Source organism: Anolis carolinensis, chromosome 2 (genome assembly GCF_035594765.1).
Source record: "Anolis carolinensis isolate JA03-04 chromosome 2, rAnoCar3.1.pri, whole genome shotgun sequence".
In the NCBI taxonomy this organism is placed as follows: Eukaryota; Metazoa; Chordata; class Lepidosauria; order Squamata; family Dactyloidae; genus Anolis; species Anolis carolinensis.
Window position 1 is genome coordinate 179063115 of NC_085842.1, and position 26546 is coordinate 179089660.

Consider the following 26546-nt stretch of genomic DNA (forward strand, 5'->3'; position numbering starts at 1 on the left):
TTGGAAACTTGGACAAGTACAAGAGTGCTTTTTCTGATTGTAATCTGGGCCTTAAGACAGGGTATTCTACAGGTGCAGCTTCACTCTCTCAAAAATTTCTTGATTAGCAAAGCTGTTCTGAATTCATGACAATAGATCAAGCATGGGAAAACTTTAGCCCTCCAGGTGTTTTGGACTTCAACTCCCGGAAATCCCGGCTGGCTTACCTTCTGTTAGGAATTGCGGGAGTTGAAGCCCAAACACTCAGAGGACCAAAGTTTACCCATATGAACAGGATCATATTCATCACAATTTAAGTAGAGGTGGAAATTCTTCTAATCCCGAAGGCAGAAGAACCTACAAACCTGGCTAATTCTACTTTTATGTAATGAACAAGAAGGAAACTAATAAAAAAACCTACCAGCAATGGAACACAATCCCTGCTGAAACCCCTTAAATGGAATGTCTCACTCACACCCATCCTTACCAACTGTCTTTCCTGTGATCTTCAACACACACCTCTCAATATTCATCACCTTTCCTCTGCATGCCCCTCGTTGCAGGACTTGTCCCACTCACCGTAGTACACAGCACATAAGCAGCAGGTGTGTAGGGACATTGGCAGGGTTAAGCATGCCAGGCGTGTCTGATTTCATGCAGGCCAGGAAGGCTCTCATGCGTCGGTTCTTGTCTTCTACAGCTTTGCCCAGCCATAGCTTCTTGAGGTTAGGGCAAGTCCACTCCCGAAAGGCAAGAGCTGAGACCAGTTCTGGAGTCTGGGGTGACTTCCCCTTGTATGCTGACCATTCTTTAATGATAACAGGATGAGCTGTGCAAGGAAGGAAAAAGCCCATAAGATCAAAAAGATAAATGGCTTCCATGAGTTGAGAGGAGGAGAATGGACACAACTGAGATATGCTTGGACAGGGTCAAGTTATTTACCAAACAAGCACCAGGCATTTATTAAGTCAGGCCACCAGATCCACTACTTCCTTTGGATGTGTCTTAGTGCTGGCCTTCTAAAAATTGTGGGATTGTGGTAGAGAGGTCAAAAACTATTCATTCAGTTGAGATTATTAGAAAAGACAATAAAAAACAGAACAATCAAAATCATTATGTGTTTAGAATCTTCGGTGACTAAGGTTAGCTCCACAAGCAGGAAGGCAGTTGCATGAAACTGAGCCAAATGTTGCCAGCAGAGGAGCTGAAGTACAGGGGGATATTTATGAATATACAGGCACAGAACTGAGTAGCACTTTGCATTTATTATTGTTGAGTAAATATCTCTTTTATCCCACATGATTTTTTTTTTACTTTTATCTGGGTGACTTATGGCACTTAGCATTTCAGCCCTCTTTTAGTGAAATTACAGCAAGTGCTGCCAACACCTTTCCTAATCCTTTTTCTTTATGTCTCCTCCACACCTCTCTGACACATTGTCAGTCTTGAGAGATTGTGTCAGGCAGGTGTAGTACTCTATACAGCCCTGTGGAAAAAGAAAATAAAACAATGGAGATAGTCCAGGCTCTAAGTGGGAAATACAAATCAAAGTAAAGGAGATAGATCCTGGAAATATCAATTCAGGTAGTTTAGGGATCCCAAAAGTCATCAGAAAAAGCAAAAGTCCCACAAAAAATGATCATGATTCCTTCAGAGTATTGTCAACATAACATTGGGGATAAGGTAAAGGTTTTTCCCTGACATTAAGTCTAGCCGTGTCTAACTCTGGGGATTGGTGCTCATCTCCATTTCTAAGCCGAAGAGACGGCATTGTCCGTAGACACCTCCAAGGTAATGTGGCTGGCATGACTGCATGGAGCGCTGTCACCTTCCCTCTGGAGCGGTACGTATTGATCTACTCACATTTGCCTGTTTTTGAACTACTTGGTTGGCAGAATATAAGGGTGGGGAAAATACAAAGGAGCACAGGGGTTTTAAATAAGAAAAGGTTAAGTTTTGAAAACTCTTGAAAATCACCGAGATTTAATTTATATAAACAAACCAACATATGGCGTCTTCAAAACAAATACAGTGATCTCTTTCACACTGTAGTCAGCCCACCACATCTGCCGAAGTTAAGGGCACAGGGTCCCCACAAAAAAATATATCAAAAACCAGTATTTTCATTTTATTATTTAGATCATTTTTACCCTACTCTTCAGAGCGGCTTTTAAAAAAATCCACTATTTCTATTTTATTATTTAGATAATTTGTATCACATTTTTTCAGAACAGCTTATATATTTATTTAATTTGCTCTCAGGCAAATACATAAGACACGATGTTGTTGTGTTTAGTTGGCTGTCTCTTTCCCACATGCCTAGAATAATGCCTCTCTAAGAATCTCTGTCTTCCAATCCACTTTTGCCAGATATAGACCAATGAGTTCTGCTGGAGGACTCAAAGATTCCCAGAGAAGTGTTCTCTCTATGAATCTCTAGGTCCCCTACCATTTTGCAGTTAAATTTTGGTGAAAGTGGATCCTAGAGCCTCACTGGGATACATGGAGAATCGTCGAGAAACCTCCTTGATAAATCTACAAATAGTTATATCCATAAACGTTAAAACTGTCAAATGTTAAACCTGCAAATGTGAAGAGCTGACAATACAGTCACAGCCATTTTAACTGCCATGGCAACACTCTACAGAATCCCAGGGTTTGCAGTTTAGGAAGGAAAATCTATATTTCTCAGCCAGAGAGTTCTTCTGCTGCCTCTGATCAAACTACAAACCCCAGGATGCCATAGGATACTTCCAAGGCAATTTGGGTAAGAGCACTATAATTGTACAGTATAAAAGGGCCCCGAGCTGCTACTTGAGATGTTTGCAGCCAAAGACTATTCATGTCCCAGGAAACCTCCCTGATGCATTACTGAAAGCCTAAAACCCACTCAAGAGAAGGACACGTAGTAGTAGTAAGTAGTAAGCAAGTAAGTAGTAAGCAAGTAGTAAGTAGTAAGCACACATTCACTTGAGGGAAGCAGGACATTCACTTACTTTCCACCGGGATGCGCTTCCGCACAGCCAGGCGTTCCAGCCGCCGCTGGGTCTCAGCCACACTGAAGAGTACCCCATATACATACTGCCTGGCTGCCCGGAAAAGAACAGCCGCAGGGGGCAGCTCTGTATTGCATTCATCTTCAATGCACACAGGAATCTTGATTTCACCCTGGAACAGTGTGTTGGAAAATGAGAGTGCCTCCTCCAGTACATCTTTCCAAAACTCCTAGATCCCCCATGACAACTCACTGTCCCATGCTCACCTTGGTAAGGACGTGGTAGATAAAAGGGTACATAAGCCCCCGGCGATGCCTGTGCTCAGCCACGCGAAGCACCTCGGGGGCAACTGGGGGCAGGGGTGGCGTGGTGATGTCCATGTGATTACGGGTTGCCATGGAGAGCAGTGAGGGGATGTGGGCCTCGGTGGACCCACTCAAGTTCCTCTCTGGGTTGCTGCTGCCCCCTGCCGGCTGCCCCCAGCCTTGGCTCATCATCTTGTCATTCCCAGGATCCTCCCAGCCAGATTTGCGAGGTCCGCTTTCAGACACATGGCTGAGTAAAAGAAGAAATGGAAAGGCTAGTGGCTAAACATTTCAGGCAAACCAGCAATACCTTTACTTACTGCCTCATCCCCTCCGCAGACAAGATCAGAATTCCTGGCTTTTTCATTTCTTTGATGCTAACCTACTCTACTTTCTCAGAGGAACGCAGCCATGGAGTCTGGTTCATCTTCTACTGCTCCCACCCAGAATTTAGCTTGCGGGTCTCGGGACCCTTCTTGGCCCACTCACTTGGAGCTGGTTCCATTGTGTTCTTCTCCATCAGATGAAGAGGAAGGCGAAGAGCCAGGCCCAGATGATGGGGAAGGTTTGGAGCTCAGGTGGTGGTTAGAAAACTTGGCCTGAGAGTTGTCATAAGGTATAGACCAGTTGTTGTAGTGGCCCCCCTTCAAGGCAGGGTCTTCATGGAAGGGGGCGGAAGGATCCGTCAGGCCATGAGGTGAAAAGAGAAAACTGGAGCCAGGGCCAGGAAGAAATGATGAGGGGGCGGCAACACCACCGTGTGGCCCTGGCGGCTGGTACGGCATCTTTGGCCCCATATGAGGTGCAAACTGGATGTGAAAGAGAAGTAGGGAGAGGAATTGATGGACTACAAACAGGCTTGAGATGGAAGTCATATTTCAGTAGCAAAATATCTGTACTCTCCATGTAACAAGGTCCTAAGTTCATTCTTTAGCATCTTCAGTTAATAAAACAGATATCAAGTAACTGGAAAGAAAGATATCCACCTGAAATCTTGTAGAGTTGCTAATAGAGCAAACCCACAGGGTTAGGTTTGAGTGCTAGAAAGGGAATATAGTAAGGGCACTCCCATTAAGAACCTATCCAGCCCTTTCCTAACATCTGTACCGCAAAAACCCATGAGTTAAAAAATCATTGTTTACCGAAAACAAGAGCATGGCAATAGCATGCATGCAATGCCACATTCCACATGACCATCACAGAACACAAGAACTCTGGGTTTTGGTGGAATCATACAACACCATTAATAAGAGGGCAATTCCTGCATAATAAGAAGAGGGGAAATTGGACTGTGTGGTTTAAATAATTGTGTTGTCCAAGGCTTTCATGGCCGGGATCACAGGGTTGTTGTATGTTTTCCAGGCTGTATGGCCATGTTCCAGAAGTATTCTCTCCTGACGTTTTGCCCACATCTATGGCAGGCATCCTCAGAGGTTGTGAGGTACCTCATAACCTCTGAGGATGCCTGCCATAGATGTGGGTGAAACATCAGGAGATAATACTTCTGGAACATGGCCATACAGCCCAGAAAACATACAACCCTGTTTAAATAACTGATTTTAATGCTTTTATTTTATGGTTTTTGATGTGCTTGTTTATAATTTAATTCTATGTTTGTATATGCGGCACTGAGTTGTTGCCTACTTGTATGAAACTGTACCCCACTTATGTAGGTCTAGGACCGTAACAAAGATTTTGTTTGTACTTGTAAGCCGCTCTGAGTCCCCCTCAGGGTGAGAAGAGTGGGCTATTAATAAAACAAACAAATTCCTGTTTTTTATCACAGAATCATAGAGTTGGAAGAGGCCTCATGGGCCATCCAGTCCAACCCCCTAACAGGAAGCAGGAAAATTGCATTCAAAGCACCCCTTGACAGGTGGCCATCCAGCCACTGCTTAAAGGCCTCCTAATGAGGAGCCTTCACCACACTCTGAGGCAGAGAGTTCCACTACTGAACAACTCTCACAGTGAGGAAGCTCTTCCTAATGTTCAGGTGGAATCTCCTTTCCTGTAGTTTAAAGCCGTTGTTCCGTGTCCTAGTTTCCAGGGCAGCAGAAAACAAGTTTGCTCCCTCCTCTGTATGACTTCCCCTCACATATGTATACATGGTTATCATGTCTCCTCTCAGCCTTCTCTTTTGCAGGCTAAACATGCTCAGTTCTTTAAGCTGCTCCTCATAGGGCTTGTTCTCCAGACCCTTGGTCATTTTAGACACCCTCCTATGGACACATTCCAGCTTGTCAACGTCTCCCTTAAATTGTGGTGCCCAGAATTGCACATAGTATTCCAGGTGTGGTCTGACCAAACAGAATTAGATGCTTGCACAGCAAGAAGGTGCAGGAGAAACACAATTTAGCCTGCTGTTGCAAATGTAGAATTGGTCTTTGATCAACCAATTTACATGCTATACAGAAGTTAAAATGATATGGCAGACTTCGTCATACCACTTCACAGTCACTACAGTTTCAAGCAGGGGGTATCAACATTTTTCAACAAATCTGGATAGATACTGACTCCTTAGTGTTCAGTTTTTTTCATGGGGGGGGGGGCTTTTTCAACACCCCCCCCCCATACCATATGCACCTACTGTCTGAAGACATGTAGTCCAGAATTTCATACTGTGCAGACTGAGGTGGTTAAATTTTTTGCTGTGATCTGGGCTTGTAACAGTCTCTTGACTAGCTTTATGAGTACAGAAGTCCTGCTCCTACTGTACTCATCAGAAGCATAGTTGTGGTCAAGCTATTTTTTCAAGTTCAGTTTCATCCTAAAGCAGATCTGGGCACTTACCATGGCCTTCCCAGAAGGGAGAGGTATCACTGGATTGCGATTCATAGGTGCTGCCCCTCCAAAATGGTTGGGCCCAAAGGCTGGGACTGAAACACAGAATTATCACCTTATTATACAAAATATACTCTATATCCCAGCTCGCCCTTGCCGGGATCAATAAAGGGCTGGGTGGGGATCTGGGAGAATGTGCAAGATGGTTAAGGCGGGGGGGGGGGGGATGTGGCTTGTAAAACCCTTTGGGGAGAAGTTTTGTATGGCTGTTGTATTTTGGCGTTCCTGCAGTTCTCAAACCTGATTTTCATACGTGTTCCTTCATGAAACACTTCAAAATTCATTATACAGGCTACAAGCCTTCTCTTCAAAAGTCTGCACCTTTTGAATGCTCTCTCTCTTGGTATTTGCTATGTCTATGTGCCTTGTTTTAACTGATAAACATTCTATTTGACTCTTATTTGATGTTTTACATTTGAATGTTTTCAGGGTTTTTTCCCTTTTTCAAGTATCCCTTTGAAAAAAACTTTACATACTGAAATGAATAAATAAATAAATAATATTTGGAAGACTCTGTAGTGAAACTCCGTAGTGAAGGAGAATGATTCAGTCTTTAACTTTCCACATTATTTGGACTTCTGGGGAAAAATCTAGTTTCTGGAGACTCACAGGTTGTGAACCACTGTCTACAGTGTGTATGCAAGTTCACAGAAAGTAATAGCAAGGCCTGTGGGGTTCTCCATGTAAACTGGAGAATGATAACGAATTACCATTCATCTTACCAAAGAACTGCTGATAATCTTTTGAACCTTGGGGACTTGTAGAACATAGTTGGGGAAACAGTTTGGGAAAATGCCTCACAAACATCTCCCCAAATCTCCCAGACGAAGATTGGGTTGGAAATAGGGCAGAAAAACTCTCTGTACTTCAACTGAGATATAGAAAAATCAGAGTGAAAGAACTGACTGAAATGATAAGATGTCAGCTATTCCAGCCTAAAAATGAGATGCCAGAGAGAACAATGAGAATGTGACATAAGTTACTTTAGGCTGATATGGATTCTATATGACTTTCCTATTCAGAGATCAGTAAACAGTAGACTATAGTCCACTAAAACATCACTGTCTAATTTCAAATAGACAATCTAATTTATTTTTAACAAGAATGAATACTGAAGACCACTTCTCACAGATCAGTTATGCCTTTGGTACTCTAAGATATCTGTGTATGCGCTTTTTCTCTGTGAATGTAAATACATGTCTATGGACAATGAGGATGAGCTATTGAGAATAATTTACTACTACGACAGAATGTGGGAATGGCCCAGAAAGATTACCAGCACCTGGCCCAGAAAGGTGCTCCTGTGCCTTTAATGAACTATGGCATAGAGAAATCCAACAGATGGAGCTTCTGGTTTTTGACAGTATAATCACTGAAGAAACCGCTCCAAAATTAGCCACCTAATAATTGAAAGGGCCAAAGCTTTCTTTGGGCCAGGAGGTGGTAACTAAAGTCCAGACTTGACCTCTCTTAACAGAGGGCGCTGTAGAGTATCAGGCAGGGCCTCACCTTCTTGGACAGCGGGAGAAAACACGGTTGAGAGAGAGGTGAAGTTGACCAGCGTCGCCTGGATACTCACGAACATATGGGGATTGGCCCATTGGCGTAGGGGGTGCCTTCGTGGCCACTGAATAATATTCTACAGCCTTCTTGAAACGCTCAATTTTATCCTCGGTTCTGGACTGGGGAGAAATCAGAAGGAAGGAAGGAAGTGATGGGTAGAAAAAGGTTTGCAGCCAACTGCAGCTATGGAATTCAGTGTGGAAATCCTACTAAAGGTGGCTATATGAACTGTCAAGCCAATTATCTAATAAAGATATACCGGTTATAGGTATAAAGCCAGAGAACATCGAAATAAAACTCAGTCAACTGTGTTGACAGCAATAGGCCTCTCCACCACATTTGTCCTTTACCACTACCATGGATTAGTCTCTCCTGCCATTACTGTAACTGTTTGCCAAAGCTGGTATGACTAGGGCTGCTACCATCAGACTCCTGTCTCTCAAGACAGATGGAACATGAACCTGCACCTCAGATTCCATCTCACCTGGGAGTGCTTGAAGGCATCTCTCCCGATTGCATCCAGGTTGGAGGGATTTTTGATGGAACCGACGTACTCAGATACAGCCTTGATGACAACATCACAGGGTGGCAGGACGAGCTGGTGGGCACGCACCTAGAAGCCAGTGCAGAAAGCACTTAAGGAAAAGCCTAGACAGAAGGAAAATGAACCAAGGAAGCCTCTCTATTTCAATGCTAACTACTTTTATGGGATTGTTACTGTAAGGAAGGAATAGGACAATGCCCTCCCCTCTTCATCACTTGGCCAGTGGATTAAAAGGAAGACATCAAATACAGGCATACTTCTCTTTTTTCTGAACTTGGAAATGTAGGTGGGAAGGAAACACAGCCTGTACTTCTCAGGGAACAGATTTGGCCCTCCAGATGGTGTTCTCTATCCTAAGCGTAAGATGTTCTAGAAAAGAATGCTGAAAGCAGAGGGCATGTGGCTCTCTAAATGTTTCTGGACAACTCCCACCAGCCCTAGTAAGTATAACCAGTGGATAAGATGATGGGAAATGCATCAAATGGAGAGCCATATATTGCCCCTTCCCTGTAGTATAACTCATATCAGAAATGTGATATTGTTTGTTTCTCTATCTTTCCATTAAGTGTAGTCCATCCCCCATAGATCTTAACACCCCTTCCACAGCAATTATTGAAGGCCCTGTCTTTTTGTTGTTGTTTAGTTCTGAGCCAAATTATGCTCCTATCACTTTTTTTAATGGAACAGATTAGTGTGTTAAGCCCATAATTGCTAACCCCACTAGCATGTCACTAAGCACTAGGGCCCACTGCCTTCACAAATCTGGCCACAGACTTTAGGAATAACACCTCTCCTCACTCTCCAGAAACACATTTCCCAGTAGAAGCCTTCCTAAGAGCTGGGGGACTCTAACTTTGGAAAACCCGTTTCCATGCACCACCATTCTACTAGTGCCTTCTACTCAAAACATCACTCAACTAGCTCTTTTCCCAAGGGTGACACCACTACAGCCCTTTCAAAACAGTGTTTCCTGCCTTGCTGCCTTCCAAACAGGGCAAGGGGACGCAAGAACTACCTTAAGCGAAGCCAATGGGTGGTCTGGTCCAAGCAGGCTCCAGTGGAAGGCAGCCAGATCCTCGTCCGGAAGGATGTGGTTCCCTGAGAGTGAGGAGGGCATGGTACTAGAAGAGTTGCCAACCAAGAACAATGGGATCCAAATCCTTTCCAGTACTAAAATTACGTATATTTCCAAAGAGTGATGTAACTCTGCAGATACTATTCTGGCTGAAAAAATTATCACCTGATGGTCCCGTTTAAAAAGGATCTCATTTTGGAGAGCAGCTGCTAGCCAGAGCACACAACATAAGGCTGGATGACCTGGCTCAATCATGCTGTGTTTCAGTCTGGAAAAGTTCCTTTTAAATTACAGCTCCACAGAATCCTCTGACAGGCAGGACCACTGGGGGTTCTGGGAGCTCTAGTTCAAGAAACAAACTTTTCTAGACTCTGTTATGATGGAAACAAGCTATTGTCATACAATCCTCCAAATGTCTTTGTCCTGTGTGCATGCCAGCAAATGTCCTCCATTCTTTTCCCTCCTAATAATCTCCCTCTTCCCCTCCCAGAATCAACAGTTACTTCACACAATTGGTTTGTGCAACACCCTGGAGGTAATTTAGAAAAAAAATATTAAGCATTATTTTCTTTTTACAACGGGAAAGATCATCGTGAGATTCCTGGACTGAGACCTGTTTCAGGAACCTGTGGATGTCCCCAACCACAATCCCCAATTTGCTTGTTTTGTTAGGTAAAACCGCCCAGAAGATAGTCCTGCCCCATCAAATGTATTACTGTCAATAAAACATTTACCAATTAAATCATTAAAAAGACACAAGGGTCCCTATGAAGAGTCATTTAATTTCCTAAAAACAAAACAAAACAAGCATCTAGTGATCCTCCAGGTATTATTTCTAAAGGCAGTTGAAACTTCATGGGTAAAATTAAGCAGGCTTTAGATTTACTCAGTGGCAGAAATTCACAGGGTATACTAGGGTACCTCAGAGAAAAAGCTTTTGAACACTTCTATCCCTCATTTTATAAATCAAGGTACAGAGTTATGCTAGTAAATGGCATTTCTGTTGCTATTCTACTACTGCTGATACCATTATTTCTCTCTCTTTAAACAGTTCTGTGAGATGAGTTACACTGAAAAGGGGAAGGGGAGAGAGGGGAAAGGAGGGGGGAGAAAGAGAGAGAACGAAAGAGAGAAGGGGGGGCTGCTAATGGCTTTCGAGCAAGCTTTATTTTTGAAATTGAATGCGGACTCATGCCTATGACTGTTTTGTACTCTTTCTCTCTCACACACACTCATATCCACACACATAGAGTTTCTACTGACCTAGCAAGGCAGCAAAGATGGGAAAGCTGCTCAACTTGAGACCCAACTGCTTGGCTACCTCTTGCATGAGAAACTGATTGGTGGTGAGGTTCTTGCCATTCCAGCTCAGTTTGAGGGCATGGGAGCTGTAATACGAGGGTATGTTGTAGAGGGCAAATTCCGAGTCATGGGCAATCAGCCCGTGGAAGCCATTCTCCCGGAAGAAGGACACAACTTCCTGGTGATGATCCTCCAGGCTCTGAAACACCTAAAAGGAAGCAGAGATGTTAATAAGCAGAAAGACAGGCAGCGCAACTCTTGGCCTCAGTATGGTGCTCTCACTTGAGTCCCAGGAAATGGTAATGATTCACAGAAATTTATCAATATAAGGAAACTGCTCACTACACCCAAAAATGTAACTGTTGGCATGGGCATGTCTAATGTGTCCTTAGAATAAAACATCTAGAGAAGATGAATTTCAGATGCTGGTTTTCAAATTCTGGTTAAAATTAATCCTAGTTTGTGATCAATTCAGTGGGTCAGTTCGTATGTAATATTCTAGGCTGGGATTCAGTGTCATGTACATGAGCCTCTGAGAGACACACCTAAACCTTGAGCTCATCTCCTCCATCAAGACCATCTCTTTCTATGAAGCTGATAAGGACTGCCATTGAACTGACTTTCACTTTCCCCAACTCATGGATTCCTAATAGACACAAAGTAAGAATTATGGCTCTAATTCTTAAACAAGCCAGCAAAATCATCAAAACAAGAGTTGGTTTGAAATCACGGTTCCTAAAATCTAATGTTAAATCCTGTAATATCTGTCTCTCCACATTTACAGATTTAACTTCTGCAGATCTCTAGGTACTTCAGTGCAACTCTGTGATCAACTTCTGCCACAAGTCAATCAAAGAGTTGTGCTGGAAGACCTAGAAATTCCCGGAGAGAATAGCACCCTAAGAATCTCTAGGTCCTCCAACAAAACCAAGTGGTCAATTTTTGGTGGGAGCTATGTGGTTGCACTGGAGAACCTTGAGAAGGATTCTCCCAGTTTAATTCTTCTTGCCACATTTTGTAGGGTTCCTAAACCCAGGAAATGTGGAGGTTTGACTGTACAGGCAAACACAGCAAATGCAGGAATAGCACTAGCCATGATGAGTACCAAGGAAGAGATTATACTAATAGATGACAGGGTATCAAATAAGGAAGGGGTACATGACTAAGGAGCCTCTGCTGAACTCTGAGCTAAGGCCAAGAGATTGGAAAAATCTACCTGCATGATGTCGACATATTCATTTCCCCCAAGGGTTTTCATTTCATATATTTCAACTGTCAAAAGCAAATGCAGTAACAACGTATTACCGTATTTTTCGCTTTATAAGACGCACCTGATGATAAGACGCACCTAGTTTTCAGAGGAGGAAAATGGGGAAAAATAATTTGAACTAAAAGATGACCTAATACAGTTAATGGGGGTGCTAGTCACCATACTGTGCAGGGGGAGTGCTGCTCAGGGGGAGGCTCCTGCGGGCACAAGGAGCGCGCTGGCGCTCCTGCGGGCACAAGGAAGAGCAGCTTGAGAGACAGCACGGCCAGGCAGCGCCAGGGCAGCGCCACGCAGCCCGCCAGCCCCATCTCTCTCTCTGTATATATCACGTGAGGTCATATTGCGTTTATAAGACGCACTGACTTTTTCCCTCTATTTTGGGGGGAAAAAAGTGTGTCTTATAAAGCGAAAAATACAGTAAATATATGTATAAAATCTATTTTCTTGTTTTTCAGACAATGTATAAAGCATACAGCATATGGTTTACCTTCACTCATATATTTGGATTGAGGGAGAGGAAATGGGAACCCAGATCCAGAAGACTCTTGTAATTAACAACAAAGCAGGGAAACCATGGCTATATATAACCTTTCAAATCAGGATTGTAGAACGCAATATCAAAGGCTTGTTGTTGTTTATCTGAGAAATTACTGGCTCCATCACAACCTTACTACCCAACATTTTGTCTTTAAAGAAACTGGATCAATTGGTGATTTAAAGGCTTTATTTTCACAAGGGAAGAAAATGTTTGCCTCTAGTCATTTAATGGAAAAGAAATGCATAAGAAACTACAATATTGGGGGAGGATTAATGTAGTCACAATGTGTCCTCAAATGCCCGCCATGTACCCATTTTCTTTTTCAACCAATGCACAAAATCCTCAGTATCAGATTTTGCATGAAAAGTCTGCTTTAGGTGAATGGAAGTGGCAAAACATGGCTTCCAGCCATAGTGGTATAGTGTAGTCTACTACAATCTTAGGTAAAGGTTTTCCCCTGACGTTAAGTCCAGTCGTGACCAACTCTAGGGGTTGGTGCTTATCTCCATTTCTAAGCCAAAGAGCCGGCGTTGTCCATAGACACCTCCAAGGTCACGTGGCCAGCATGACTGCATGGAGCGCCGTTACCTTCCTTCCGGAGCTGTACCGATTGATCTACTCACATTTGCATGTTTTCGAACTGCTAGATTGGCAGGAGCTGGGGCTAACAGCGGGTGCTCATTCCGTTCCCAGGATTTGAACCTGGGACCTTTTGGTCCACAAGTTCAGCAGCTCAGTGCTTTAACACACTGCCCTTGCCTGAGTTACAAATTATATCTGTTCTGTTCTCACCTCCTTGAGTGATGGTACTGAGTTTTAATCTATTGCCCTTTTAGGTCACAGGGAATGTTTGCTCCAAAATCTCATCCCATTGGCAATATGGACAAAAGAAAGAGTCATAGGATCATGAGGCTGGAACAGAACACAAGGGCCATCCAGTCCAACACCCTCCCATGAAGGCCTAAACACATGGAGGATGAAACATTCTTCATTTGCTTTCAAATTTTAAATACACCGTTTTAAAACAGAGGGTGAAATGGGCCTTGCAAGTAGGGTTCAGAAGTAATTGCCAGGGGAGCAACTGATTGAAAAGATTCATTTTCACCGAGTGCAGGAATGACTCACTTTGCTTAGCTTTTATTTATCTTCATTACTAAGGATTCATTTTCACGAGGCATTAGACAAATTGCTGGAGGCAATGCTTGTCAAGTTACTATCAGCAGGGACAGCCCAAATATTTCTGGAATTTCTAGGCACAGTATAATGTCTCTGCATATCAGGGTGGGTAGGGAACAAGATTATGTCCTAAAATAAAATCAGACCTACAAATCCCAAGATTGCACAGCATTTAAAGTGGCAGTTAAAATGGTATCAAAGTACATTAATTCTACAGTGCAGACGCATCCTTAGTCTTTTACACTATGATTTGACTTCATTGAAACAGAAATAAAGGTAGGGCTCTTTATTCCTCCTATCTATCAAACATCTTAATCTTTTGCCCTAGTAATTTGCATCTTCCTAACTTTTCTGCAATGATAGATTATTTTGATAGGGAAAGAAACATCAAATTTGGTGTTCTTGTTGCTCATTTAACATTTTGGGGGTACTACACTTTTCATCGTACTACACTTTTATTTTCCCAGAGATTTGCTATCCTAACAGACCCCCTCTATTCTGCCTTGATCAGACCACACCTGGAATACTGTGTCCAATTCTGGGCACCTCAATTGAAGGGAGATGTTGACAAACTGGAAAGCGTCCAGAGGAGGGCAACTAAAATGATCAAAGGTCTGGAGAACAAGCCCTATGAGGAGCGGCTTAAAGAACTGGGCATGTTTAGCCTGCAGAAGAGAAGGCTAAGAGGAGACATGATAGCTATGTACAAATATGTGAGGGGAAGTCATAGGGAGGAGGGAGCAAGCTTGATTTCTGCTGCCCTGCACACTAGGACGCAGAACAATGGCTTCAAACTACAGGAAAGGAGATTCCACCTGAACATCAGGAAGAACTTCCTCACTGTGAGGGCTGCTCGGCAGTGGAACTCTCTCCCCCGGACTGTGGTGGAGGCTCCTTCTTTGGAGGCTTTTAAACAGAGGCTGGATGGCCATCTGTCGGGGGTGCTTTGAATGCGATTTCCTGCTTCTTGGCAGGGGGTTGGACTGGATGGTCCATGAGGTCTCTTCCAACTCTACTATTCTATGATTCTAAAGGGTCTGGAGAAGCATATTAATTTCCAAGCCAGGGCTACACATACAAATGCACAGATATCATCCCCTTCCAACTCATCAGTGCAAACACACACAGAGAGACACATCATCAGTGCTCTCCTGTGCCAAGCCTAGCAATGTTCACCAAGATTGATATGTCTCTGCCACTATTTGCAGAGGATAAACAGTGAACTTGAAAAGGAGGTGACATTCCTTCTCCTGGCTCTGCCAATTATCTGGTTTGTGGGAAAAGTGAGCCATGGCTTCCTGGTTTTGGGGGGCCACAGATGGCCCCCCAAAAACTGAACAAAAGTAGTACATGCTCACTTGAGAATGCTACATACACACATTCTGTAAAAGGGAAGCACTCCTATGGTAAATCATCCATTGCAAATTTACATTTCCAAAGTAGTGGTGGAGCAACAGGTTCCGCAAACATTTCATCTCTAACGGAAATCCTAGGAATTAAATCCATAGAAAATGGACTGCCAAAGCAGTCAATATAACCTTAAAGATGCCACGCAGCACTTCAATTCAGAGAATTGAAGCTATTGTCTTAAGAAAACAGCTTTCTAGATCTCCCTTTTGTAGCAGGAGAATTCTAGAAAAGAGTCTATACCTGCAAAACACAGCATCTTAGTATAAAATTAATTGGGAAGAGGCAATATTTCACTCTTTACAAGCCCCCAACTTTTCACCTCTTCTTAACCTCTAACATTTTGTATCCACACACTGATTGCTTCCAACTATTTTAGAGCTCAGGTCTCCTTCACCCACACAACACCAGGACTGGCTCAAGTTACTTTGCTGTCAAATAACAAGGTGGCTTCTTTCTTGTTCTAGGAATGAAAGTAAACTGAACTGATAGTTGACTTTGATTTCTGAGACAGATGATGGTATATCTCCCAATATACGGAAACTAAGCAAGTAACAAGGGGTGTAGGACAGGCCATATAACATGTGTACTTCTATCTCCCAAAGAAGATTCTATGGCTGGCATCTACCATTATTGTCCTCCCCAACCTGCACCTGTTCCTCAGGGGGATTTGTTACATGGTAATTTTTTTTTCTGTATCAGGAGCGACTTGAGAAACTGCAAGTCGCTTCTGGTGTGAGAGAATTGGCTGTCTGCAAGGATGTTGCCCAGGGGATGCCCGAATGCTTTGATGTTTTTACCATCCTTGTGGAGGCTTCTCTCATACCCCTGTATGGAGCTGGAGCTGACAGAGGGAGCTCATGCCCGCTCTCCCCAGGTTGGATTTGAACCAGCAACCTTCAGGTCAGCAACCCAACCTTCAAGTCATCAGTCCTGCCAGCACAAAGGTTTAACCCACTGCACCATTGAGGGCTCCTTACATGGTAATGAGCACATCCTACTTTGACCAATTGTTTTATGTGAGAGATCTGTTCCAGGACCCTTTTGGTAATATGTTTTTGTGTACAATCCAGAACCTTATTTTTATTAAATGAAAGTTGTTTTGGGCTTTCAGTTGAAGTATACCATACAAGCACTCTGCAAGCCTGGAAAAGTGTTCTCTCATGGGGCCCTTTCAGACAGGCCCTATATCCCAGGATTTGATCCCAGTTTTTCTGCTTTAAACTGGATTATAGGAGTCCCCACTGCCAGATAATCTGAAATAAACAGAAAACCTGGGATCAGATCCTGGGATATACTGCCTGTCTGGAAGGGTCCTAGGTCTTCAGGGCCATTCTATAATCAATTTCTGCCAAGATGAAGGCCTAGGGCCTTTCCACAGCCCTATATCACAAAATATCAAGGCAGAAAATCCCACAATATCTGTTTTGAACTGGAATATATGGCAGTGTGGACTCAGATAACGCAATTCAAAGCAGATACTGTGGGAATTTTTGCCTTGATATTCTAGGATATAGGGCTGTGTGGAAGGCCCCTCCAGAGAGAACACTTACAGCCTACTATACATGCACATTTTAAAACTGCTTTGCCAAATATGTTCAACACAGTATTATAAACATACAAATAAACACATACACAGAAAGTTGATCGCTGACTAAGAAAGCCTATGTTTGAAACTCATCTATTTCAGATCAGCTGCTTCCTCTGATTTATTCAACCTCAGCTGACTTTCATGCATTTGCTTGCCAATTTACCTTTGGCCTCAGGAGGTTGCACGCAGCTATTTCAGAAAAATTAGCTGATATACAACACTTTTAATCTGCAACCAAGCATGAGGCACTATAGGAAATAGGTACCATGTGTATCCTTAAAGGCTATGGCTAATTTAATATCTTTCACATACAAGTACCAGGACTCAAACTTGTTGTTATGAGGATGAAGAGATACATAGTAAAGAGACAAGCTGGAATTATTGTACAGCATTGTGACTCACAAAGCATTATCCTTAAATATGAAAAAAATGGATTGGCCCTTGGAAAGACTATATAACCATGACTTAGACATCATAAGGGCTGAATATACAATAGCTTTGGGTCTGCTTTCATTTGCTTCATATCTGAAGAGATGCGTTTATGCACATATGCATAAACGAGAATAAAGATGCAGAACTTGAATTCTCAAGATTCTAAGAAAAATCCTTTTGCTATATTACAGAATAGCTTAGCATTAATTAATGCATGCAGCTGCCAGATCTCACTAAGAATTAAGGGACATTTCCCCATCTTTTATCACAATACTGAAACCACCTTGAGCAAGAGAACTGCCTGCCACATGCAGGAAGACAAGGAGGAATGTTCGAGATCACATCATAGTAAAGCATTTCTGTAATGCCATTTCAGGATAGTAAGGCACATTAACTCACTACTGCTCACAAAATCCCTTTGAAGTGCATTCTGTTCTTATTTTAACCAGCCTTCTAACTCATATGAAACATGTAGCATGTTCAGAGCAGCTCAGTGACTTTTCTTGGTTGAGTGGGTATTTGGATTTCAGTTGTCACAACCGAACCCTGCACTAAGAAATATACAACATCGTGCTGTGAAGCATTTCTTCACTTCTTCATTTCCCTTCAGGGCAGCATATTCCTTGCACACCATACTGGGAAAGGGGGAGGAGACAAGATTAAAAAATGGCTTAGGTTCCCTTGCATTATTTCAGCCAAGGTACTTTTGCTATCTGATAGCGCTCCATGCAGTCATGCCGGCCACATGACCTTGGAGGTGTCTACGGACAACGCCAGTTCTTTGGCTTAGAAATGAAGATGAGCACCAACCCCCAGAGTCAGACATGACTGGACTTAACATCAGGGGAAAACCTTTACCCTAGATACCTGTTGCCATAATCACCATTATGGAATATAAATATTCAACTGTATTTTTATCTGAACAGGTAGCCTTCCCTAACCTGGTGCGCTCTAGGTAAACTGGTCTGCAACACTTATCATTCCAAACCCAATGGCCATATCAAGGCACTGGATTGGGAAGTGGGATTTACCCTGAGAACCAAAGCCTGTGGGTTTTAAATTATCATTGTTATTGTTATGTGTTATCAAATCATTTCCAACTTATGACACCCCCTAAAATGTTATCCCAGGGCTTTCTTAGCAAGATTTGTTCAAAAAGGGTTTGCCTTTGCCTTTATCTGGTCTCCTTTTCCAATGGCTTGGAATACAGTTGGTCCTCCATATCCATGGATTCCACCATGCATGGCTTGAAAATCTGCATTTTAAAAAATCTTGAAAACCATCCTTGATTTTCCCATTTTATATATCCGACACCATTTCACTATACCATTACATAATGGGATTTCAGCATCCATGGATTTTGGTATCCAAAGGGGTGTGTAGGAGTCCTGACATCAAACCCCATTGGATATCAAAGCCCCACTGTATCTACCTTTCCTCTGTATCCAAGGGTTTCCAAAGACACTACATATGAAGTATGCTTCAGGTACTAAAATCAATCACAAATCAATTTGTAATTGATTGCTTCAAATTTCAAGCCCAGGACTTATTGCAACCCAAGATTTTGAGTACTTCGCTAGCTTTCAAAAACTAAAAAGAGGTGTTGAGATTAGACTGCTAGATCAGCTTAATATTCACTATTTATATCCCATCTTTCCCCTCACAACATTTCAAAGTGACACGAGAATTAGTTTGTCTAAGAGGAAAACAGTATAGAGTTGTAGCAGTCAACATCCAGAGGGACTTTTTAATATTATCCTACTGAGCATCCCGGGTGGCCTGAAGCAGATGGTTCAAACAGTCCTATTATTTTTTAACACCCCTCCCAAATAATTTTGAATTATACATATTATTCTTTCAGATAAAAATGGCTACTAAAAATACTGGCCTCAAAAAGACTATTACACCTACACTTTGAAATAATAATAATAATAATTTTATTTTTTACCAATAGCTAACATTGCACCACCTGACATCTGCCAAGAAATAGCAGCCAGCAATGACATCTCTGTCCATCCCGTTCAGATATCAGCCAGCATGCCAACACCTTAAATCAAGAAATAGTTTTCTAAGATCTACAGAGATACTCGCAAGAACACCTCAGCAAGCAAGAGTCCAAAAGTGGCAGGCTAAAACCACTCCAAGTGGCCAGCTACTGGTCAAAAGACATTTAATATAATGCTAAGTTTTTTTTAACTTTGTGCTTTCAAATACATTACAACTTGTACCCCTGGTTCGCTTCTGACACGATAAATAAATGAATTGGCAGTGAATGCACTGTGCAGAAAGGCACTTGTGTTAAAGAAGTACTCTTTCTAGTTAACCAATTGGATTTTTTATCAATAGGCAGAAAATTTATTGTTTTAGGTCGTCAACAGGTTGTCATGGTTAAAACTCAAACATTCTGATGGACACAGCGGTAGACACTTTTGAGGGCTTGTAACATTTCAAGACTTGTTTCCAATGTGAAGCTGGGAAGTCAGAAAAGAACCTCCAAAGCAAGCTGAGAAAAAAAGTATTGATCCATCTCTTCTCTTTTTCTTAAACTATAAGTTGTTTATACCCAATAATGTGGTAGATTGGAAAGTAGTACCAAAGGAAACATAAGCAGAAACATAATTTAAATTTCCCCTGAAAAAGATGGTAATTGTATGTGAATTGAACAAGCAATAGAGCAATGGTCAAAATGATACCATAATACCAAAACTGCAAAGGATCGAATGAGATTCATCTTTTCTACTGACTTTACCAACAAGAAATGTATTACCTAAAATGTGGTGGATCTAAAAACAGCATCAATGAAGGCAGTGGAATTTGTGAAGGCAAAGAGTACCATAACTATAAGAGAAGATTTTGATCAGAAGGAAGGACAACAAGTGACAAAACATTCTGAGGTAGGGCAAAACTGTGTGGAAGGGACCATAGAGATCTTCTAATATTCCAAAATTGTGGCAGACAGCTGGTCTGGTCACCCATCATGCTCTGCTCCATGGGAAGGACAGGTGTGGTGCTCTTGCAGGGCGACAGATCTGCATGGAAAGCAGAAGTCTGGTAGTCTGTCTCATTCTCAAGTTGGAAGGGAAGGAGTGCATTTTGGAAAAGTATTGGAAAAGTGGCATATTTGCAGGGAAGCAATCTGATCTAAGTGCAGGTGTTCTTCTCCAGGAGACGGTGGAAGAATGGTGATGTATGCATGTGATAAATGAATATGTGTGTGATGTTGAGTAAAAATGTAATTCCCCTTTGTTTGTTAGCCAATGTAGCTGTAGTTTGTGTATCCAATGTAGCTATATAAAATATGTATGTCTACCTTCTTTCTCTGTGTAAAAGTTGCTCTGATATAACCTCTCACACTGAAATTACAATAAAGGAACCTTTGTTTAAAAAGAGAAATATCTTTACAGAGAGACTATATGATTATGTACCACACTCAGTAATGAAAGCCAGGGAGTTTTGCGGAAAAAAAATTCAAAATTTGAACTAGAAAAATCACTAGATGGAAGAAGAAAGGAAGATGCAACATTACAGAAGAGAGGGGAAGAAGACAAAGGGATGGGGGCTAGTGGTGAAAGAGAAAAAAAGAAAAGTAAAAAAGAAAATGGATAATGAAAGTTTTTGGAATGAGGAATGTGGACAAACTGGCTATGATGAATTGAAGATGAAATAGAGAAGAACTTTGTTAAGGAATGGGAACTATCTTTGAACTTTGTAGGAAGAAGGGAAAGCATTTTAGAAAAGGTGTTATTATTTGGGCTTTGTTATAATTTTCGCATGTAATTTTAGATAATTCTTGTGCTAGAGCAGTGGTTTTCAGCCTGTGGGTCCCCAGATGTTTTGACCTTCAACTCTCAGAAATCCTAACAGCTGGTAAACTGGCTGGGATTTCTGGTAGTTATAATATTTATTATTATTATTATTATTATTATTATTATTATTATTATTATTATTTATATACCGTCCTGTCTCCTTAAGGGACTCAGAGCGGTTTCCAACACAGCAGGAAACATACAACAAGTTAAAACATACAGCAATTAAAACATTATACACATAAAACAGGAATGCATAAAACAATAGTCATGAAACACATAACCAAGAATTAAAACCTTTGTAGGCCAAAACATCTTGGGGACCTCAGGTTGAGAACCATTGTGCTAGAGAGAAGAATGGGTGGATGTTTCAATGGGCAAAGTTGTATATGAATGTCTTCAACCCAAAGGACAGTAGGTCACTGCAATGGGATGAGGGAAAGAAGGAAAATGGTGTAATGGAGAACATGTATTGTAGGCACTGTTCTGAAGTATAAGTGTTTTATGTATACATATATGTGTACATTTTGGGAATGGGTAGAAACAATCATACCAACGATTTTTATTAGATCTTGATTAAAAATGAAATTTTCTCAATATGAAATAAAAAGTTTTGGAATAAAAAGTATTCATGATGAAGAGGGAGCAGGCTTATTTTCCGCTGCCCTGGAGACTAAGGCACAATTGAGCAATGGTTTAAAGTGCAGGAAACAATTCCACCTGAACATTAGAAATAACGTCCTGACTGTAAAGAGCTATTCAGCAGTGGAACCTCTGCCTTGGAGTGCGGTGGAAGCTCCTTCCTTGGAGGCTTTCCCTGCCTCATCACTTGAGCATTTTTCCATATTAATCCACTTTAAATGCCTCCTGCAGAATTCTGGGGTTTATAGTTTAGGGAGGGGTCTTTAAACTGCTCATCCAGAGAAGCCCTGTGTCATTAAAATCAATGAAGTCGTGGGAAGAGGCTGCCCAGGTCATCCTGACATGAAGGAAGGCCATGCTGGAGAAAGGAGGGAGGACAGAAAAGAATGGGGAATGTTAACAGTTAGCCAAACGGACAAAGATAAGGGCCATTTGGCTAACTGTTATGAGAAACAAAAGTGTCCAGTGTGAGAATGCCAACTGGGTTGGGGGTGGGGGTTAGTTTCTAGGTATATACCGGGGCAGTTGTGAGAGGATAGTTAGAACTGACTTTCTTGGATTCTGGAAAGAAGGAAAATAAAAAGCTTTTGTTTCCAGTGATCTTAGAATCATAGGATAATAAGAGTTGGAAGAGACCACACGGGCCATCTAGTCCAAGCCCTTGCCATGTGAGAAAAGCACAAAGTATCCCTGATAGATGGCCATCCAGCCCCTGTTTAAAAGCTTCCAAGGAAGGAACTTCCACCACACTCTAAGGCAGAGAGTTCCACTGTTTAACAGCTCATACAGTTAGGAAGTTCTTTCTAACGTTCCTTTCTTGTAATTTGAACCCATTGCTGTGAATCCTACTTTCCTGGGCAGCAGAAAACAAGCCTGCTCTCTCTTCCTTATGGCATCCTTTCACATATTTATACATAGTTATCGTGTCTCCTCTCAACCTTCTCTTCTGCAGGCTAAACAGACCCAGTTCTTTAAGACGTTTGTCATAAGGATTCAGACTTTTCATCATTTTAGTTGCCCTCCCCTGGACACCTTTCAGCTTGTCAATATCTCTTTTAATCTGTGGTGCCCAGAACTGGACACAGTATTCCAGGTAAGGTCTGATTAAAGTAGAATGCAAAAACACCATGATTTCCCTCGATGATGATGATGATAATAATAATAATAAATCTTTATTTCTACCCTGCTTTTCTCCAATAAAGGGACCCAAAGCGGCTTAAAACATATTAAAAGCAATACAAGTCCAATAAAGATCTAAGTCGATCTAGAGCAGTGGTTCTCAACCTGGGGTTCTCAGATGTTTTTGGCCTACAACTCCCAGAAATCCCAACCAGTTTACCAGCTGTTGGGATTTTGGGGAGTTGAAGGCAAAAAGAATTTGGGGACCCCAGGTTGAGATTCACTGCTCTAGACACTATAATCTTTTTGATGCAGCCCAATATCCCATTGACTTTTTTTGCTGCTGCATCACATTCCTGGCTCACGTTCAACTTGTTGCCCACAAAGACTCCAAGATTCACACTTCATTGTGAGCGTGTTATGTTTATTGAGGTTTGCTTATGTTGATTATTTTGGTTTGTAATTATTTTGGTTTATTATTATTATTTTGGTTTGTTATTATTATTATTTTAGTCATTTTTATTATTGTTATAATTTGTTCAGACTGCTGTTTTATTTATTGTCCTTGATTTGATTTGTCAGTTGTATATTTTAAAGCATTGAATGTATGCCACTTCGTTGAAAACCACCTTGAGCCCCCTCCGAAAGATACGGCGGGTTACAAATAAAATTATTAAAAGTAAAGGTAAAGGTTTCCCCTTGACATTGACTCTGGGGGTGGTGCTCATCTTCATTTCCAAGCTGAAGAGCTGGTGTTGTTCATAGACGCCTCCAAGGTCATGTGGTCAGCATAACTGCAAGGAGCGCTGTTACCCTCCCGCTGGAGTGGTACCTATTGATCTACTCACATTTGCATGTTTTCAAACGACTAGGATGGCAGAAGCTGGGGCGAGCAACAGGAGCTCACCCTGCTCCCTAGATTCGAACCGCTGGCCTTTTAGTCACAAAGTTCAGCAGCTCAGTGGTTTAATCCACTGCGCCACCGAGGGCTGCTATAAAGTTATTATTATAAAGTTATTATTATTAGAATTATTATTTATCCACTTCATGGCCCCATGCCATACTGTTGCACTTGACCTGCCTAGCACCTTATAGTTGGCCATCCCAATGTTGAACCCGCTGGTCACTTTATCTAGGCCCATTGATGGAGTATTTATTACTAGTTAAATTCTGATTGATTTGTATGTCTTGTGTACTTATGTTCATTATTGTATTATGTTTTGTTGTTGTATGGTTTTAAGTTGTATGGTTTCTTTTGCTATGTTGGAAACTGTCCTGAGTCCCTTGAGGAGATAAAGATTATTATTATTATTATTATTATTATTATTATTATTATTATTATTCTGAGAGCTTCCAGATTCAGATACCCTGGATTTCCCCAAGAACAAACCCCAGAATTCCGCTGGAAGCAGTCACTGCATTTAAAGTGGAATAAAGTGGGGCAAGTGTGATGAGGCTGGATGGCTATCTGTCGGGGTGCTTTGATAGTGCTTTTCTAGCATGGCCGGGGTTTGGACTAGATGGATCATGTGGTCTCTTCCTGCTCTACTGATCTATAGTTGGCGCGCTCTCTCCAGGGATCCAAGGCCCTTTGGCCCTGGATCAGGCATGGGCAAACTTCGGTCCTGCAGGTGTTTTGGACTTCAACTCCCACCATTCCTCACAGCCTCGGGCCCCTTTCTTTTTCCCCTTAAGCGGCTGAGGGGGAAAAGGAAGGGGCCTGAGGCTGATAGGAATGGTGGGAGTTGAAGTCCAAAACACCTGGCGGGACGAAGTTTGCCCATGTCCGCCATGGATGGATCCGAGCCTGGTGTTTTTTGGGTTTTTTTCCGTGTCATGTGCAACCGAAGTTGCTTCTGGAGTGAGAGGATTGGCTATCTGCAAGGACGTTGCCCAGGGGACGCCCGGATGTTTTGATGTTTACCATCCTTGTGAGAGGCTTCTCTCATGTCCCCGCATGGAGCTGGAGCTGATAGAGGGAGCTCATCCGCGCTCTCCCCGAGTGGGATTCAAACCTGGCAGCCTTCAGGTCAGCAATCCAACCTTCAAGTTACGAGGTTTTTATCCCCTAGGCCACCGGAGCCTGGTTCCCTTAGTGGTTATCAACCTGGGGTTCCCAGGTGTTTTTGGCCTACAACTCCCAGAAATCCCTGCCAGTTGACCAGCTGTTAGGATTTCTGGGAGTTGAAGGCCAAAAACACCTGGGGACCCATAGGTTGAGGTGGCGGCGGGGGCCGACCTGGCTTACCTTGACGCGGAAGCGGATCATGGCGAGGCGGACGCAGTGGGCGAGGCAGGCGGGCGGGAGGAACCAGGCGCGGGGCGGCGGGGTGCCCTTATTGCCCACGTGCCCGGCGATGAGCTGCGCCGTCTGCCGCTCGGCCTGGGCCTTCCTGCCCCACTCGGGCAGCCGCTCCTTACCCAGCCCGCCGTTGAAGATGACGGCGAGCTCCAGGCCGCCCTGGTAGAGGCAGGCCTGAGAGAGAGCGGCCAGGTAGCCCACCATGGCGTTCCACTGGCCGCCGCAGACCCAGTCGGTCTGGTAGCCGCCGTAGAGGCGCTGCAGGGCGGAGTCGGCATCCACCAGCAGCCGGGCCGGGCACGGGGAGGGCGCCGGCGCGGGCGGGAAGGGCCCGGCCATCGGGTGCGGGAAGGCCCCCGGCGGCGCGTGGAAGTGGGCGCAGAAGGCCGCCGGGCCTCCCACTCCGCCTCCTCCGCGGGCCCGGGCCAGCTTCAAGAGGTCCACGGGGACCACGGCCCCCGGGCAGCGCTTCTCCACGAACTCCTGGAAGCCCTGCACGCCCATGGCTGAGGCCGCGGCTGAGGGCCGCTCCTTCCCCAAAGCAGACCCTGGCCGCAGTCACATCCGGGGCTCGGCAGCTCCTCACAGCTCCCTCTCCCGAGGAATGGACGACGACGCCGCCATGTTGTCGCTTTCTTCTTCTCCTCCTCCTGGTTCCCCTCCCTCTCCGCCTTTTCCCTCCGCTTGAAACGCAGCCTGTCGGGAAGTGTAGTTTCCTTGCCCCCCGGACGCTGTTCCTCAGATGCTGGCACGTCTACAGGCGGGACTACAACTCCCGGCTGGGCGAGGAAAGGCCGCCATGTCAGGATTTCTCCACGCGTAGCCTCGCGGGATTTGTAGGCCAGTGAAAAGCTGCCCCCCTGGAAAAACATTTGGGACTACGGCTCCCGACAGCCTAAGAAACCCGCCATGTTTTGTCGAAGGCTTTCATAGCCAGAATCACTGGGTTGCTGTGAGTTTTATGGGCTGTCTGGCCATGTTCCAGAAACATTCTCTCCTGACGTTTCGCCCACATCCATGGAAGGCATCCTCAGAAGTTGTGAGGTATACAGCCCGGAAAACACAACAATCCTGTATATTGGAAACTAGGCAAAGGAAGTTTATATGTCTGTGGAATATCCAGGGTGGGAGAAAGAACTCTTTTCTGTTTGAAAAGAGTTGCAAGTGTGAATGTTGCAACTGATCACCTCGATTATTTTATTGTATGACACAGCGAACAAGATAGACATGCTGGATTTCCTATCACAAAATCACAAGTCGAACACTTCCCAAGCGTTTACAGCTGTGTGATGTGTTTTCAGATGATGCGCACAGATCCCAGTAGGGTGGCCTTTTGCAGTTGGCAGATTGTAATTTTGTCTATGCCTATTGTTTCCAAATGCCGGCTGAGATCTTTTGGCACGGCACCCAATGTGCCAATCACCACCGGGACCACCTGCACTGGTTTCTGCCAGAGTCTTTGAAGTTCAATCTTGAGGTCCTGATAGCGGCTGAGTTATTCCTGTTGTTTTTCGTCAATGCGACTGTCACCTGGGATGGCGACATCAATGATCCAAACCTTTTTCTTTTCCACAACTGTGATGTCTGGTGTCAGAACTTTGTCAGTCTGGAATAATAATTATTATTATTATTCATTTCTATCCTGCTTTTCTCCCATG

The 26546-nt window shown here is 43.3% G+C and overlaps 1 protein-coding gene across 1 annotated transcript in view; it reads right to left on the minus strand.

Moving 5' to 3' along the window:
* The window catches only part of fam120c (family with sequence similarity 120 member C), a 39036-nt gene extending 13396 nt beyond the window's left edge, over positions 1 to 25640 (minus strand). The window contains exons 1-10 of the mRNA XM_062971189.1: positions 24835 to 25640; positions 10567 to 10813; positions 9244 to 9326; positions 8169 to 8297; positions 7701 to 7803; positions 6071 to 6156; positions 3770 to 4089; positions 3242 to 3530; positions 2976 to 3147; positions 559 to 808 (exon numbers count right to left, since the gene is read on the minus strand). Of these exons, the coding sequence (XP_062827259.1) occupies positions 559 to 808; positions 2976 to 3147; positions 3242 to 3530; positions 3770 to 4089; positions 6071 to 6156; positions 7701 to 7803; positions 8169 to 8297; positions 9244 to 9326; positions 10567 to 10813; positions 24835 to 25392 (2237 nt within the window). The 5' untranslated portion in view covers positions 25393 to 25640. The remainder of the gene's footprint in view (positions 1 to 558; positions 809 to 2975; positions 3148 to 3241; positions 3531 to 3769; positions 4090 to 6070; positions 6157 to 7700; positions 7804 to 8168; positions 8298 to 9243; positions 9327 to 10566; positions 10814 to 24834) is intronic.
* Between the last annotated feature and the right edge of the window lie 906 nt (positions 25641 to 26546).